General features: G+C 40.1%; 1 protein-coding gene across 1 annotated transcript in view; it reads left to right on the top strand.

The window, feature by feature from the left end:
- Nucleotides 1-17,645, top strand: part of Pappa2 (pappalysin 2) — a 274,186-nt gene that overhangs the window by 193,251 nt on the left and 63,290 nt on the right. Inside the window, exons 18-20 of the mRNA NM_001427778.1 lie at nucleotides 10,880-11,048; nucleotides 12,038-12,173; nucleotides 13,612-13,721. Of these exons, the coding sequence (NP_001414707.1) occupies nucleotides 10,880-11,048; nucleotides 12,038-12,173; nucleotides 13,612-13,721 (415 nt within the window). The remainder of the gene's footprint in view (nucleotides 1-10,879; nucleotides 11,049-12,037; nucleotides 12,174-13,611; nucleotides 13,722-17,645) is intronic.

The following is a 17,645-nucleotide window of genomic DNA, read 5'->3' as shown; positions in this document are numbered from 1 at the left end:
TCAAAATTAACATAGACATGTAATGTCCGTCTGGCCTGGAGAAAGGACCAGAGCATGTCTTGGGGCTCTTATCTTGAGTTTTATTTGACTCTACATCTTTCTGAACAATAGCTTGAGTTTCAACTAATTTTTTTCTACTATGGGATGGGATAGGAAGGCTTGCCTGATAAACTGCCAACATGAAGTGATACAACAATTAAATCCCTTAAATATATCGGATTTATAACTTTTAAAAGCAACAATCTATCTGGTATTTAAACCGTATGTCATAACATTGTGTACACACATGAATAGGTCATAACTGGTTATAATTGAGTGTGTGTGTGTGTGTGTGTGTGTGTGTGTGTGTACGTGTGTGTGTGTGTGTTTTATCTGTAACTTGTCCATGTAAGAACAACACTGTAATCTCTATGTACACTCACGCATCTGTAAGAAATAGGAATTTGTTTTCTTTCCATTAAGACTCTGTCTGGTTTTATAATTAGTGTTTATAGTAAATACATTCAAAGTTTATCCTTGGAATCCTCAATTCTCTTGCCATTGTAGTATCATGTGAGCCTTAAACTAATGTATTACAGCTTCTTTGGGCTTCAAAGTGACTGAACCTCTGTGGCAAGCTTTGGCCACTCAAATACACACCTGGACACAGGCCAACTCCTGCTCAAGCTTTACAGGGCTGGCAGTTAGCACACAGGCCTTTACTTAGAACAACACTTGCTGAACTCATAAATGTCCCTGTGACCTCCAGGCCTTAGCAATCAAGCATCTTACTGTAAAATTTTTAGTTCTGTATCAACTGCCAATTTCTCTATTAATAAAAAGAATTAACTATAAACAATGGTTACTTTTAATGGATAAAGTCGAAAGATTTTCAGCAACAAGCAACTTCATAGCCCAGTGTTGTTTCTCATCTGCCCTTGGCTTGTCCCTGACCATATCTGGCTCAGCTTACTCTGACTTTAACTGGGTGGATGAACATTTTGGTAGTGACCTTGCCTTGTTCTTTAACAATGGGGTCAGGGCAGGGCAGACTGATTCATGAATGGTCCCCTGGGGGATTTTGGGTGGGTCAGTAATATGAAGAATTAAGTATGGCTAGAATACTGAGTACACTGTTAATATCCCACACATATACACACACTTAGGTCATCAGAACTTGCTAATCATTTCACCGCTTAGTGAGCCGATACTATTCATCGCGTTACACAGTTTCTTATAATTTTGTGAGGAATGTCTGTTCATCTCCATTTTTTCAAATAGGAAAACTGAGAACAAGAGGGGGGAGGTAAAGTAATTTATTTCAAGCCAGAAGCTTATTAAGAACCCAAGCTGCAGTTTTAGCAATAGTCATGTGGTTCCACAGCCTCTGTTCTGACCCATACTGCTGTTCTTACGGATAATGATCTTCCAGTACAGCCACTAAATGGGTCCTGAAGGTCACTGTGACCGTAATGTCCAGCTCTTGCTTTTTTACATGGGGATCTCTGGCACTGAAGGGGTTAACTAGCATTTTTTTCTCCTCATCCATATCAAGGCATGATGTCAAGGAAAACAACATGAGTAGGCTTCTTTGTGTACTTTCCAATGCAGGGATGCCTATGCCTCCCTAGATGCTCTAATCACACATTAGGGGGATCAGATCTTATTGGTGCTATGGCTTCTAGCCACAGGATGGTAGCTTTCTGAAGGAGCAACAGTGGCAGAAAGTGGTTCATTAGGTCAAACCCCAGGCAAAGATATGAGCATGTACCGAAATTACCCATGAGTACTTACTGTTAACCCCTGTCTGGAGTTAGAGTGATAGGCAGACAGAAGCAGAGCTATAAAGATACTAGGTCTGGATAAAAGTATGTACACACAGTTTTTAATCTTTCCTGAAAGTAATTTTATCCTCTAGGACTCCAGGCTTTGCCCATTAAGTGGCTCCTCCCTGCCTTGGAGGAAAAAGGGAAAAAATGTTTATCTGTATCTATGTGTACACACACACACACACACACACACACACACACACACACACACACACACACACACACACACACACGAATAGAACTTGTTCAGTCTCTATAATCCTATAATGCTACCTGTATACGTCTTAGGACTGACGATTTGGCACTGGGCAACTAATCAATGTGTTTTTGCCTGGAGAGGACTGCCTTTTCCACACTCAGTCTTTTTCCATTGCCTTTAGTTCTTTATGGAGGATTGACACCTCCTGGGCTTCTCTCCATCCATGGCATTGTCGTTGATTCCCTTTCTCCAGCTCACAACTTAGCAGTCATATTGGTTAGCCTTTGTGGATAGAGCTTCTGTCATTACTAGAAAATGTGTTCTCAAGCAGATTTCCTGATCCTCTGCCTCTGACAATTTTTCATCACCCCTGGCCCTCCCTTTTTTGCAGTGTTCCCTAAGATTTAGGTGTGGGGGATTAGACTCTACAATTCTTCATTTTGGCTGGCTGTGGTTTTCTATAGAGGTTTACATCTGTTGAAAAGAGAAGTTTCCGTGATGAGGGGTGAAGACTCCACTTATCGGTGGGCATAAGGAGAAATGTTTGTATATTGTTGTTGGGAATTATTCTGGTTTAGTAAATTAGCAGTTATAAATTCTATTCTTCAGTACCTCTTGGATCTTCCAGGCATGTTCCTTTAGCCTACCCACCCTTCTCGTTCTCTACCAAGCCAACTCACTTCAAAGTACTCCTTTCCTTAAATACTTCAGGTCTCCTGGTAGTTCCTCTTAGGACTGGTAGTTTGAATAAGAATAACCCCATAAACTCATATCTTTGAATGCTTACTCTCCAGGGAGTGGAACTCTGATAGAATTAGCAGGATTAGGATGTGTGGCCTTGTTGGAGGAAGTGTGTCACTGGAGAATGGATTTTGAAGTTTTAAAAGTTCACACAAAGCCCAGTCTCTCTGTCTCTTTGTCTCAGTCTCTTTCTTTGTCTCTGCCAATTTTTCTCTGTCTGCCTCTCTTCTCCTCTCTCCTTTCTCTCTCCTTTCTCTCTCCTCCCTCTCTCTCTCTCTCTCTCTCTCTCTCTCTCTCTCTCTCTCTCTCTCTCTCTCTCTCTCTCTCTCTCCTTCCCTCCCTTCACTGCCTGAGGACCAGATAGAATGATAGAATGTAAAGGTCTCAGACACTGCTCCAGTGCCCATCAGCTTGCTGCCAAGCTCCCATTCTCCCTACAGTGATGATAATGGACTAAATCTCTGGAACTGTTGGCAAGTTACCACCTAAAAGCTTCCTTGTATAAGAGTTGCCATGGTCATACAGTTTTTAATCTTTCCTGAAAGTAAGCTTTTAATTTTTCCTGAAAATTTCTCTTCACAGCAACAAAACAGTGACTAAGCTAGGGCTCCTCTAAATTAGTATCAGTATATTATACATATTATTGCTATACTTGTATTTATCTTCCAAGCTGTGGAACCCAATGTAACAAATGCATTCATGCCTGTGTTTGTGCATGTGTGCATGTGTGCGTGTGCGTGCGTGTGTGTGTGTGTGTGTGTGTGGTGTGTGTGTGTGTGTGTGTGTGTGTGTGTGTGTGTGTGTGTGTTGTATTAAAATTGCCCAATGGAGGTGGAAGTAGATATATAGTTAGATGAGGGAAAATGGCAAAGACCAGAGGTTCCTCTTCTAAATGTTTTCTTGTGCCTGGTCCAGTTAATCCTTGCCTTTCCAATTTTTCAAGTATACACCAATGGGAACAGATATTAAGAAGCTGAATAACTGTAATTATTGTGTGCATCTACATTTAAATTGCATGGGACATCTCAGGTTTGGGGAAGTAACCCAAGTATATTCTATATGAAAAATTCCATCAGATAAAGAATGGGCCAGTGACATAACAAAAGAGATTAAGTTGAACTCAACATTTAGAAATGTTGTGAATAGCCAGAATACAGCAAAACATAGGCAAATGCCATCATTAAACCACTACTATGAGAGCGGGACCCCCTTGAAGGAATCTTAGAAAGGACTGAAAGAGCTTGAAGGGACTTGAGACCCCATATGAACAACAATGCCAACCAACCAGAGCTTCCAGGGACTAAGCCACTACCCAAAGACTATACATGGACTCACCCTGGGCTCCAACCTCATAGGTAGCAATGAATAGCCTAGTAAGAGCACCAGTGGAAGGGGAAGTCCTTGGTCCTGCCAAGACTGAACCCCCAGTGAACGTGATTGTTGGGGAGAGGGCGGTAATGGGGAGAGGATGGGAAGGGGAACACACATAGAGAAGGGGAGGGGGAGGAGCTAGGGGGATGTTGGCCCGGAAACCAGGAAGGGGAATAACAATCGAAATGTAAATAAGAAATACTCAAGTTAATAAAGATGAAAAAAAAGAAAGAAATGTTGAGAATAATCAATTAAAAAAGGATGGAGAAGGGATCTTAGGTCAGAAGAAGGCACTCCTAGGGAGAGGATGGTTGTACCTGCCAGCCTGGGGACCTAAGTTTTTACAAGCAGAATGTCCAAAGGCAGAAGCATGGGATAGTCATTGACACAGAATAAACAGTTCACATACATATAGGCATTATCAGGCCCTTTATACTGACAGAGGCTCCACTCTACCTGGGAATCTTTTATAAGGGACACTTTTGTTTGTTTCTTATTCAGAAAAGAAACACTTGCCAAAACCAATTTATCTAAGTGGATGATACTGCTGATTCCATTTCTTATTTGGGACAGACATCTGATGCTACACAGTGCAGAGCAACTATGATCAGCTGATGGCTAGTCACAACTAAAGTCTGCCTGTTCCCCTTTTAGGATATTGGCTTGAGAAGCCAGGCCTGCAGTTTGTTAAAATGAAAACTGATGTGGAGTTTGGAAGTGCTGATGGTTTTCTTTGGGGCGGGGTAGAAGAGCTCTTAAAGTAGCCTAGATCTTCCCTTCTCCAACTTTAAAATGCCTTGGAATATCTTGGAAAACTTTAAATTAGATTCTTTTTAAAATTAGATTCTTATTGATTCAGTCTGGGATGTAGTCTTGGATTTATTACTAACATGTTCTCAGATTCAAATTCTAATCCTGCTGTTCTAGATAGCATGCTGTGGGTAGTAAGGACGCAGAGTATTCTGAAGAGAGAATCTAGTACATGTAATTCAGTTCAGAAACCAAACATGTGTCATGCTAAAACTTAACCAATCACTATTCCAGGTTATTTATCTGTATAAAAGAAATAATGTAATTGCCCCTCTTGCATTTTATATTTGGCACAGGACAATGGAAAATACACAAGCAAGGAATTAGCTCTCTTTTCTGATTCTTTGCATGATTACAGGAACTTCCATACTATAATAAGGGAATTAGTACAAGGTTATCTCAGTACCTTCACCTATGTAATACAGCAAGTAAGTCCTTATACATCCACTGAACAAAAATCTATTGATACCTATTGTGAAACAGAAACAATGCCAGTTACTGAAAATATGGTACAAGGCCCAGGTAATAAACAGGCAAGAAAAACAACAAACAAATAGAAGAAATAACACGATAATTGCAGAGCATGCAGTCTGTGAAGGTGAGAAAGATGCTATCTCTTAATAAGATGCAATGGTGACAGAGGGTTCTCTTGGTGATAAGAACATGTTGACAGATAGGAAGAAAGAGATGGGTCTAGTCAATAGAACACTATTATAAGCAGGAAGAACGGTTCCTGTGGCAGGGAAGATCTGGTCCTGCACTTGTAATCTCATCCCAGAGTGTGTAAAGTCCACTTAAAAACATGATTAGTCATGAATGGTATAAAAGAAAATGGAGTCATGTAATACACGACCTTGAAGGCTAATATGAAGAATTTGGACTTTAATGAATTTCAATATTTTCTTTTGAAACGAAAAACAAATGAAATGCTCCACAAAGGAAATGTTACATGCGATTTATTCATTTTTTATGAAAATTTCCACTACTTGATAGCTGGATATGAAAGGGTACAGGGAAGTAGAACATCTAGCTGGGTATGAAAGGATACAGGGAAGTTGAACATCTAGCTGGGTATGAAAGGGTACAGGGAAGTGGAACATCTAGCTGAAATGTAAGCGAGTGGCTTTGAAAATTTGTGGCTACAGAGATGCTGAGATCCTGGGACAAGCTCCAGGAATACCTGCAAGGAGGAAGTCACTGGGCTTACTAATGGATTGCATGAGACCAGATGGGATTTGGGGGAAATGGATGATTGAGTGAGTGTAATCTACAAAGTCTCCTGGACTTCAGGTTGGAGTGATGAGGTACATGGTGATGTCATTCACTGTGCTGAAGATGTCTGAGGGGGAGTACAGGCAGAATTGTGGAAACCAAGAACTAAGGAATAATAGTTTGTATCATGTAGGTAGTATTTGAGGGTAAAGTTATATTGATAAGAATTCTTCTACAAAAGATGTGTTCTTCATTTTTCAATATCTTTTTCTGTTAATGTTATTTTTATGAAGTACTCCCCACTGTAGACACCAGATGCCCTTGGTTGGCAAAGACATGATAATTCTCTTGGACCCAGAAACCATATTCTTATTTTTCTCCAAGGGAACATAAATATGACTTTTGACAAGCTTTCAGTGGTGATAGAAAAATAGAGTAGACTCGTGTGTGCCTCGAGCAACATCAATCAAACGTGCAGCCAAGTTTTGATTACAAGGTCTTTACTGCTGGCAGGGATGTAAGGAGGAGAAAAGGCGCAGCTGGGTTTTCAACAGTAGGTGGGTACCACGAGCTCTGGAAATTGGAAAAAGTCACCTCTCAACTTGGAAATTGCAGTGATTTGTCTGGAGAAGTTAGAAAGAAAATAAATACAAACCTTACCCTAACCCCAGCTCCTCATGATGCCATTTACAAAGTAAGGAATTAGAAAGCAAGATCACCCGGCTAACAACCCTTGCCAAAAAGCTGGATGCTCAGCAGAGACCAGATGGAATGGTTGCAGGCTTATTAGGTAGATGATCCCATTCTATTTTCCCTGTATTTATGGCTTACTTTTACTAGTATGGGAAGGAAAAGAAACTGTAGGAGTTTGCCAACCTTGTTGAATATAAAAAATATGGACAAACTAAAATAAAAAATCTATACAATCCAAGACTCAGAGATCTAGTTCAACAATAGATATATAGAAGGCTCTGGGTTTGATCCCAAAACACTGTAGGAACAACAGGGACAGAAACAAAGAGTAAAAGCAGGGAGAAAATGAAGAAACTGTCTTAGGTCAATTGCTGATTTGGTTCAGTATGCCTGATAATCTAGATTTGCAAAGTAACTCTTACTTGATTCTGGTAAGAATACAGATTTCACTGGAAACCCATTTGTCTAATGGTTGGGATGTTGTATTGTATCTTGAAAACCTCAGTCTCTACTCCACCTTTAGCTGGTGGCTTCTTTACCAAATGACATTGAGAAAGTCACCTACTTGGTCACCAGTTTCACTTTCCTATAAAAGGAAATACTTTCAACTTCCCTTATCCCACTATAATGAAGAGAATACAGAATGTGGAATGTGTTATGCAAAGGATAGTAGAATGAGCTTTCAAAGAAGTCTTGTACTCTTGGGAAGGATCTGTCTGTACAGATTGGTTCAGTGCCTACTGCTATCATTCCTTGAAATGAAATCTACTCACACCATGACTTCAAAGAGTCTACTGGGTCCTGATTTATACATATTATCTGAAGGAAGTGGACCAAGGGGGTAAAAGCCATTTTTTTACATGAATAATCCTGTAAGAGTGAGAGCTCAGTCTGTGACATAAGGATCAAGATCATGTCACTGATGTGCCTTGGTCTAGAGGGTTGCAATAACAGTTCTGTAGACTGAGTGACTTAAACAACTGACATTCATTACTTACAGTAAGAAACACATAGGGCATTAATGAGGTACAGATCTGCATACATCTGAATAAATGAGTATTTTCAGAGGCACTTAACTGAGGAAAGGACTGAGGAAAAAACACTCCCTGGATGTGACTGGCACCATTCAATGGGGTAGAGGCTGGGACTCAATAAAAAGAGGAAAAGGAAAGCCAGCTGAATGTCTGAATCCCCCTTTCTCTGCTTCCTGATCTTTGGCAAAGTGAGCAAACAGCTTCCCGCTCCACAGTGTTGGTTGCCTGTCCTTGCCTTCCCTGCCTTGCTAGATAGACCTCATTCCTCTGAACTGCTGGTCAAACTCTTCCTCCTTGCTTTTCATCAAGTGCAACCAGAAAAGGAATTAAGTCATTCGAAGGAAAAGACAACATGATAAACGAGAATTTATGAGTCTGGGAGAAATGTAGGAACTCTTATGAAAGGACCTGATGGCAGAGGGAATGGGGCTTGCTCACTTTCCCTCACACACACACAGCTAGTCCAGGGACCTCTGTCTAACTGTGCAGTTTCTCTTGCTACCAGCCTCCCTCTTTGTGCTGCTGCTGGTTCGCAGTGCAGGCCTTGTCACACTGTGGGGGTACAACCCCAAACACCCAGACTTTGTCTTCTCCATCCAAGTTTAATCTGTCTACACTCACCTCTGAGGTTATTAAACTGGCAAGGAAATGTATGAACTCCACATTCTTAAATGGTTCCTCACTCTGGGCAGGGAATGGGGAGACTGTTTCCATGGTTGAACTATTTTAACCAATTCAGAGAAAAATACCACATGAAGTAAAAAATACTGTCATCCTAGCCAAACATGGGTTTTCCTTCCTAATCACACTTACATACAAGGAGTGATTGAACAATCTGGCTTCCCTCTTGGTGACAGTGGTATTGCTGGCTCTCTACACTTGAGAAATATCAGTTCAACAGAGACATGGGAAGGGTCTCAACTGTGAAAGGTAGGAGAAAGAAGGGATACCTCTGTGGGATTTAACCTCTACAGGGTAAGGGGAAAGTTTTTAAAAAATGAATTTAAGAGGGTATACACAGGAGGCTCATTACAGTAAAATGAACTGCAAACCCTTTACCAGAGAACACTTTTGGAAGCCATCTTTAAGTATCATGTTTGTAAGAAAGAACCCACACACTAAATAGTACAGACCATGATCGTTCTTTTGCATAGAGTTCCACAATGAACACACCTAACGTATGCTAGGGAGATCCATGTGCAGCATGTCACCTTCTAAGGAGACATTATTCAAATATGATACTCAAATTGTTTGAAAACAAATGCATCCTGTGATATAAGGTCTCAGAAAAGGAGAACTCAGCACCACAGAATGTTTTTTTTTCAATCTATAAGGGGAAATAAATGTATAGTTTTACTCTGAGAGTTATGATGAGTTGATTTGTTTGTCATATGATTTGCAATGTATCTGAAGTTATTCAGTGATTTCAAAATCAAACACTTATTTAGCTGTCATATCAGTTATATGCTGGTTCCTAGAAATTGAAAACAAGAAATGACACAGCTGCTAGACTCGCTAAGTTTCCAGAGGAAAAAAATAATTTCAACATTTGTATAACAGAGTAATCCATGTTTCTTTGATTAAAAAAAATGGAAGAATATTGCAAGCACACAGGAAGGCCTAGTGCGATTGCTAGTTAAACGCATATATGGAATGGTGTATGTATCTTAATGTTAAAATGAGATCACGACACTAGAAAATGTCATTTTAATGTTTTGGACATGTAGCACAAGTCTATAATCCCAAGCAGCTGGAAAGTGTTGGTCAGAGGACCTAGGAGCTAATGCACTTCATCCTTATCTGAGGCCAGCTTGGATTGGGTATATGAGACCCTGTCTCAAAACACAGTCTCTCTCTCTCTCTCTCTCTCTCTCTCTCTCTCTCTCTCTCTCTCTCTCTCTCTGTCACACACACACACACACACACACACACACACACACACACACACACACACACACACACACATCCCAAAGGAAAGAAAGAACATAGCAATTTAAAGCCACCATCTACATGGTGAGGAGAGCCAGTGACCAAAAGATTGTTTATATTTTGAATTGCAAGCTTATCTGCAACCACGAGTTTTGTGAATCAGAAGTGGATATGTTAAAACAGCCAAACTGGAAAGCACCTTCTGACTGCAGTGAGTCAGAGGGGAGTGGAGTGGAATTTGCAGTAACAAGAACCCTGGTGCATCTGACTCCCATCCATCTTAAGTCCAGTCTCTGGTCGGGGGCCATGTCTGGGCCTGGAGGGACAGTTCTTCTAGGACAGTATTGACTCATACCTTCTCAAGGATCTGGTGAAAGGTAGGAACCTATTCCAAAGAGGAAAAAAAAAAACCAAAAAACAAAAACCAATGCATACACAAAGAAAACAGAGCTAGCTCCTTTGAAGGTCAGGTGAACCTCTGTTTCAGAACAATTAACTCTTTCTCCTCAAGGATGTAATGGTTGTTAACAACTTCAGCAAATATAACACCACAGAGCTGGTGATGTTCAAGTTATACCTGATTCATTGCCTGAGTATGTGACAACTGTGCTATACTCTCAACTATATGACATCTCCCAATGTGCTTATATGTGAGACTTTGCCCATAAAAACAGTCCAGTTGATGCGTTTACCTACTCTCTTGGGAGTAGCAAGTTAAATATACAAGACCTCCTTACACTGCTAACCACAATAAAGGCGTTTTAATTTCATTGCCCACATTAGGAAATTTGGCTAAATAGAACCTACTACCCTCCCTTTTTATTTCATATATTTTAGTGTGTGTGTGTGTGTGCGTGTGTGTGTGCGTGTGTGTTCCCATACATATGACATGACATGTATGAAGGAACTTTGAAAGTCAGTTCTCTCCTTCCAGCTTATAGGTTCCAAGGATTCACTCAGGTCATCAGGCTTGGCACCTTTACCGTCTGAGCCATGTCGCTGGCCTTGTTTGCTAACGTTTGTCACACATTTCTGATGATACAGTCTTTTCTTACGGGCTGTTTGGTTTCCTGTCTTATTAGCAAGTTCCTGAAGATCCAATGCCTAGATGATGGAACCTGGGAACAAGGGAGCTGTGTCCCCGTGGTGTGTGAGCCTCCTCCTCCTGTTTTTGAAGGCATGTATGACTGTACTAACGGCTTCAAGCTGGACAGCCAGTGCGTCCTCAACTGTAACCAGGAAACAGAAAGGGTAAGGAAGACTCTGTGAGCCTCATTTGCTTGAGACTGTGCTCTCACCTCTACGACCAGGGCCATGACATTTCTGAGAAGTGAACTTAAAAATCCAGCAAGCAGGTTTTCATGCAGCCGGGCTGTAATGAGAAGCACTGATATTATTCCATAGAGAGTTCCTAATAGTGTTGGTGTTTTGGAGCATCCTTCTCCAATTTCAGTTTTCTGAGATAAGGGGAAGAAACCAGTGAGTAGGGTGCCAGGGTTCATTTCAAGCTAGCCTAGGATCAAGAACTGGCCATGCAGTCAACTCTCATGCATGCGCTGACCTACCTAGGAGGAGTTGTAGATTTATTTCATTTTATTTTTGACAGTAGAACAAAGTCCCAAACAAAAACACGACTTGTTGAACAAAAAAAGTGCTGTTTGACTTATTACACCAGGCAACAGAGATGGAGCAAGGGAATAGACTTCAACCAGAATTAAAAGCAGCAGAAATGTGTGTATTTCAGTAGCAAGGCAATGACATACCTTTAGGAAAATTATTAATTACTTTCACTACACGAAACATGCCTTGGGAAAAAGTTCAGCATTTCCCACAAGCAACATTAATGTGATAATATGTATGAATCAGGGCATAGCAACTCTATTTGGGGAAAATTTCACAAAACAGCGTAGAATACACTGCTCTGGTCAGTAGTGTATTATGTCCTCAGACCCAAGGAAAACTTGGGATTCTTTCACATGGAAGCAAAGCTTGTCTTGGGTTCCCTGTTTGTCCTTCCTTCCTTCCTTCCTTCCTTCCTTCCTTCCTTCCTTCCTTCCTTCCTTCTTCCCTCCCTCATTCCCTTCCTTCCTTTCCTTCTCTTCCTTCTCTTTCTTCTCTCTTTGCCATTTCTAACTCTACTTATTGTTCTAATCATCATATAGTCCAAGTTTCCCTTTCCCCCTCCTACAATGAAATTAACAAAATAACAATAGCGGTGTTCTGTATCTTTGATATTCTAGATTCCCATCCTCTGCACGAAAGAGGGGTTGTGGACCCAGGAATTCAAGTTGTGTGAAAACTTGCAAGGAGAATGCCCACCACCCACTTCCGAGCTGAATTCTGTGGAGTACAAGTGTGGACAGGGATATGGGATTGGTAAGAACGGAGACCTGTTCATGTCACCCACTTTGCTTTGGGACCCAGAGTGACTGGATTTGTAGCTCTGAAAGAAAATATACACCTGAACACCTACACCTACGTGTTGTCAGGCTCCTCCTGTGTGGTGCGGGGCTCCCATATTACCTCTGTTGGTGCAGAAAGGATTACTTGGGATGACATTCACTTGTGTTCTTCAGTTTTTCTCACTTGTGCTGTTCTTCAGTCTTTCTCTCCAGAGGACTGGGTTCCAGAACCTGTGGGCAAGCGGTGATTTAAGTAATTGTAGTTAAAGTTGTTTAGGACCGGAACTGACTTGGAGTAAAGCTGACTCAACTTTACCCAAACTGGCCCTACTCTTGCAGAAACATTGAAATTTGTATGAAACCTTGAGACTGAGTCTAAATTCTGAATTACACAGGCTTGAAATTTTCCATGCAATATAATTATGCATATTACGAATTAATTGGAAACCTCAGTCATTTCGGAATGGATTCTTCCCTGTGTTCCAAGTATTTGTGCCTTGATGTCTTATACTCAGGCCTGGTTCAATGGTGTTTCATGAACAGAGTCTCACCCTGAAAACTGATTTCTACATAAAATTTTACACACTAACACACACACACACACACACACACACACACACACACAAGCACGCGTGTATATAGGCACCTGAAAGTAATGTAATTTAAAAATAAATTATTTACCAATAGACAGACATATACACCATGAGAATTGATAAGAAGGTTAGAGATTATATAGTTGTGGACAAGGAAACAGAGAAACCCCAAAAGAGTTTTATTTGAAAAGGCTTTGAGGAGGTGCTTGGATTGTCCATGTAAACAAACAGAACAAGATTTTCCTTTGAGAGACCAAAATCTCTGCTTCTGGTTTTGAATGTTTCCTCCTTTACTTGAATAGGTTTCCTGGTTGTGCATGTAATAATGTGTGCCAATTGAGAGGCTAGGCTAGGCTGGGAGGAAATGTGATCACTACCCTCCATGCTCTGCTCCCACTCCATAGATATTTAAGCTCCAAGATCACAGCTACAATAAATATAAGTTCCTAGGAGATCAGAATAATATCAAATATGTTTAAAAGCATCAGAGTTTCACAAGCTAGAGCCCTGATTTGAGACCATGGGGATCTGCTGAGCCAGAAATTGATCTCTAAATTGTTGAATGGCTCAGTGAGACATTGATTCCTAAGGACAGGATATACTGTACCAGGCAGAGGAAGTCACACATAGGGAAAGGCAAAGAGTTAAGTTGCCACAGTGGCTCTTGGTCACCTTATATACATACAGGTACACAGGTGGTGGATGTCAGTCCTGTCTGTAACTGACGTAATGTTATGGCCTATAGTATAGAAAGCGAGCACTGGAAAAGACTGTGGTCTGGGAAAGTCATGTCTCTGTTATAACTTTCAATTCCTTCAGGTGCAGTGTGCTCCCCATCATGTGTAATTCCCCCTAGTGACCCTGTGATACTACCGGAGAATGTGACTACTGACACTTTGGAGCACTGGATGGAACCTGTCAAAGTGCAGGTAAGCACAGGGTGGAGACAGAACTACCATCAATTGTCAAGTGGAAGGACGTTCTCTGGAAGGATTGAGAGGCTGTCCAAATACCCTGGCATCAAACAACTGTGTAGATGATTCCCATGACGAAAGAGAAGCCATCAAGTAAGAAAGAGAGAAAAATGGCGGAGGAAAGAAGGGGGTCATTTAAAGGGGAAGATAGAAAGAAGATAGAGAAAGGAACAACAGGGAAGAAAATGAATAATGAAAACATGGCACGGGGTTGGGGATTTAGCTCAGTGGTAGAGTGCTTGCCTAGCGAGCACAAGGCCCTGGGTTCGGTCCCCAGCTCCGAAAAAAAAAAAAGAGAGAAAACATGGCAGGAGGTGTTAGGATAAACTGAGGAAATCTGTAAAGATGAGTAAAGGAAATAGAAAGACCGGGTTAGAAAAGGGCCAAATACACCTCACACAGGGAGAATGTGGGTAGCAGACAGGGTGAGAGCAAGATTCACTTTCCTCCTCTTTCTAAACCCTAAAACCATTCCCCCAGGTTCTCTGCCCTTTAAACTCATTGGCAGAATCTGTTATATCTCTAGTCTCCTCTGTGGTCCTCCCCTGAAATCACTGCCTTTCAGAAGGCTCAATGACTCTCTTTCTATCACTGAAAATATCATAGTGTCTGGGATGGGGGGCAAGGGAAGCTGTCCTTGTGTCTTCTCAGAGCCTCTTCCTAACCACATTTCCCTCTGTAGAGTCTACAACACTTGAGACCAAAGCCAAGCAACCCCCTTCAAGGCCACTGACCTCTAAGCCTTAGGTTACACATTACTAGTCCTGGGAGCACTCTAGCTCCCAGGCCATAGATGATACCCCTGTAAGAATGTTCATCCACTTCCACACCCATTATTTGACTCCTAAGACCCCCAGATCTATATTCTCTTCTCCAAGGATCATGTTCACATCTTCACTCTCACACACTTTCCTTCAATCACTGATTATACAACTGTGGTCCCCTTTTGCCTGTCTTCTGAGGACATGATGAGCTGTATCTCAGGACATTTGTCCTGTAGCTCCTTCTGCCCACTATGTTCTCCCAGATATCTACTTCCTTTCTACGTGTTCTTCTTTCACACGTTGACTCTAATATTATGAAGGCCATCTTTGTCCATTCTATCTAAAATTTTAGCGTATTCTTCTGGTATATGCCCTTATTTTTCCTCATTGGAATTACTAACAGACACTAATAAATAAATTTATTTACTTACTTCTATCAGTAGAAAAAAATTATGGATAATTTTTTTGTCTACTGTTGTATTTAAATCCCCAGAGTGGTACCTAGGAAATGCTAAGTGTATTCTATATCTATTTGTAAATGAATATCTATTTGTAAAATGAATAAAAGAAATCAAGAACTTAATGGAGAAGTTGTCAAGCAAGAAAACTTAGCTTACTTTTCATTTCTCATCACCTGTAGTCACACTTCTCTGTTCTTTTGACTATGGGATATGTGTCCAGTCACAGTGTTCTGGAGCACAGCTACAGTCAGCAGAACACTCACAATGTGTGTCATATTGCTATGGGAAACAAAATAAAGTAAATTAGTTTTTTCCAACAATCTAAGGGATAAACTAAGATCATTTGAAAAGTGTACAAGACTAATTGAATTTACATCATAAGAATAATTTATTCTTGAAAAATAATGCAGCAGTCAGAATGTCACAAGTTGAAAGAATATTTTATGTGTTTCTGAATTCCAAATCAGTGTCCTTCACACCAAAATCTAATGAAATCAAATAGCGATCCAAACAGTAAACACCAGTAAATGCCACAGTGGGGCAAAGCAAGTTATTGCCAGGCTTTTTATTCATTGTCAGTTCTACAAGCACTGTATCAGGAAGTATTGCTTGCTAGATGCTTAGGCAACTCAAACTGTGTTGTCCAAGATAAGAAAAGTCAATGGCTCTAAGGTAAATGATGGGGTGACTGATCTATTGTCTCTAGAGTCATCGATGATGAAATTATGTTCCAGTCACTGATGAGCTCATGGATTCTGTCATTTTGTGACACTCAGGGGCTCACGTGGGTGCAAAATCTAACCTTGTCTTCATAAATAAGAAATAACTCATAAACTTAAGCAACTATGTCAGACAAAACTTGATAATGTTGACTAAAACCCTGTAACTCAAATGAACTAAAGGGATGCTTTGGAATACGAAGGATGTACATCCCACAATTCTACTGCATACTTCAAGTATGTTAAATCATTATACCTATAAGTAAGACAATTGCTGCACATATAGTTGAAGTCTAAGAACATCTGTTTTGGGTGGAGTTGATTTGTTTAATAAATAATTCTTTGCACTTTCATGGAAACTACCATGTCTATCACATTTCAAATCATTTTGCGTCCAACAAGACTAGAGAGAACAGAATTAAATTATATTCTCCTTAATTCTACTTCAAATGATTTTGTTCTTTGTAACAAGCATAGTAGCTTATATTTAAATACTACTTTATTATCTGCAAATTCATATGGGTGTCCATTGCTACAAATATATACATGATTCAAATTATATATAATTACATGTATGAATGATATATGTAATGTATGTGATATATTTATATATGTATATAACTTGAATCTCATCACAAATATATAAGCTCAGAAAGATTGTGCCATCTCTACTTTACACATACATAGGCATTGCTAGATAATCTTTCCAAAATTTTACAGTTGTCAAGAAGTGGAGAAATGTTTAAGCAATGTTCTTGACTATAAATTGTATAACAGTCCCTGTATTACCACACCCACAGTAATCATTTTCCTTCTAGCTATTTGCTTGGGATAGTTTTCCTGTCAGACAGAAAATAGGTCACTCTCTTCAACCATGAAAATCATCCATCCATCCTACATTTCCTTCCTGTATCATGACATCTAAAACAGTAATTTAAAGAGAGATATTTCCCTCTAACACTACTTCTCATTTTTTTGTGACAGATTTTGGTCTTTTGGCTTGCTTTTAGAGAGCAGTGAAGTCTGTTTTCAGATGTCTGTAGTTTATTTTCCCTTCTTTAGAGGACTGGTTGGTTTTTATTATTGCAAATGATACCCAAGTTTTAGAATAGTATACAATTTATTAAAGGAACACTTTAATAGGATGTTGACTGTCTGGGGTTTTGATGAAAAATACCTCCAAGAAACAAGTGACATAAAAAGAGTAAGGTGGTTTGCTGTTGGGAGCCTCTGTGCCCTCCCTGTCAAGGAGAAGAAAATACTATTTATCTTGCAGTGTTTTTAGAAAAATTAACATACACACCATACAGTAGTTTCCAGTATATATTTTATAATTTTAAATGCTATCTTAATTTATTTAATGTAAATTTTACCCTTTTAAAATATCCTCCATCTCTGAAAAAAAATTGGACCACCTAGCTCCATGGAACAAAAAAGTTCCATTGTTTGCTAGTGTTTGTGTTAGAGAGAGAGAGAGAGAGAGAGAGGTCTGAATCATCTGCTTTTTTTGTCCTATTATAAATTAGGCTGAGAAAACTAGAGAGTCAATGTATCTTAAAGATTTCCTATTGCATCACCTTTGACTAAGGAAGCAATTTCTTTTCTTTTAGAATTTTTGAGACAGGGTTTCTTTGGGTAGCCCTGACTGTCCTGGAACTCACTTTGTAGACCAGGCTGGCCTTGAACTCAGATCCACCTGCTTCTGCCTCCCCTAAAAGCTCTTGTGATTTATACAGGATGGAATAATTCTGCACACGCACACGCACCCACGTACATGCACACTATCACATTTCAGTTTTACAAGAACATGTTTCCTGTGAGAGGCAGCAGTCCAGAGTTTGAAGTTTCCAGGTGGACGTTCTGAGTCTTTAACATAGTGTCTAGGCAGTGGAATCCGACAGTAATGAGAGGCAGGACATCGTGTGTTGAATCAGT

This window comes from Rattus norvegicus, chromosome 13, assembly GCF_021556685.1.
Source record: "Rattus norvegicus strain SHRSP/BbbUtx chromosome 13, alternate assembly SHRSP_T2T, whole genome shotgun sequence".
NCBI classification, from domain to species: domain Eukaryota; kingdom Metazoa; phylum Chordata; class Mammalia; order Rodentia; family Muridae; genus Rattus; species Rattus norvegicus.
Note: the sequence above shows the minus strand (reverse complement) of the source record. Positions and strands in the feature narration are given on the sequence as shown.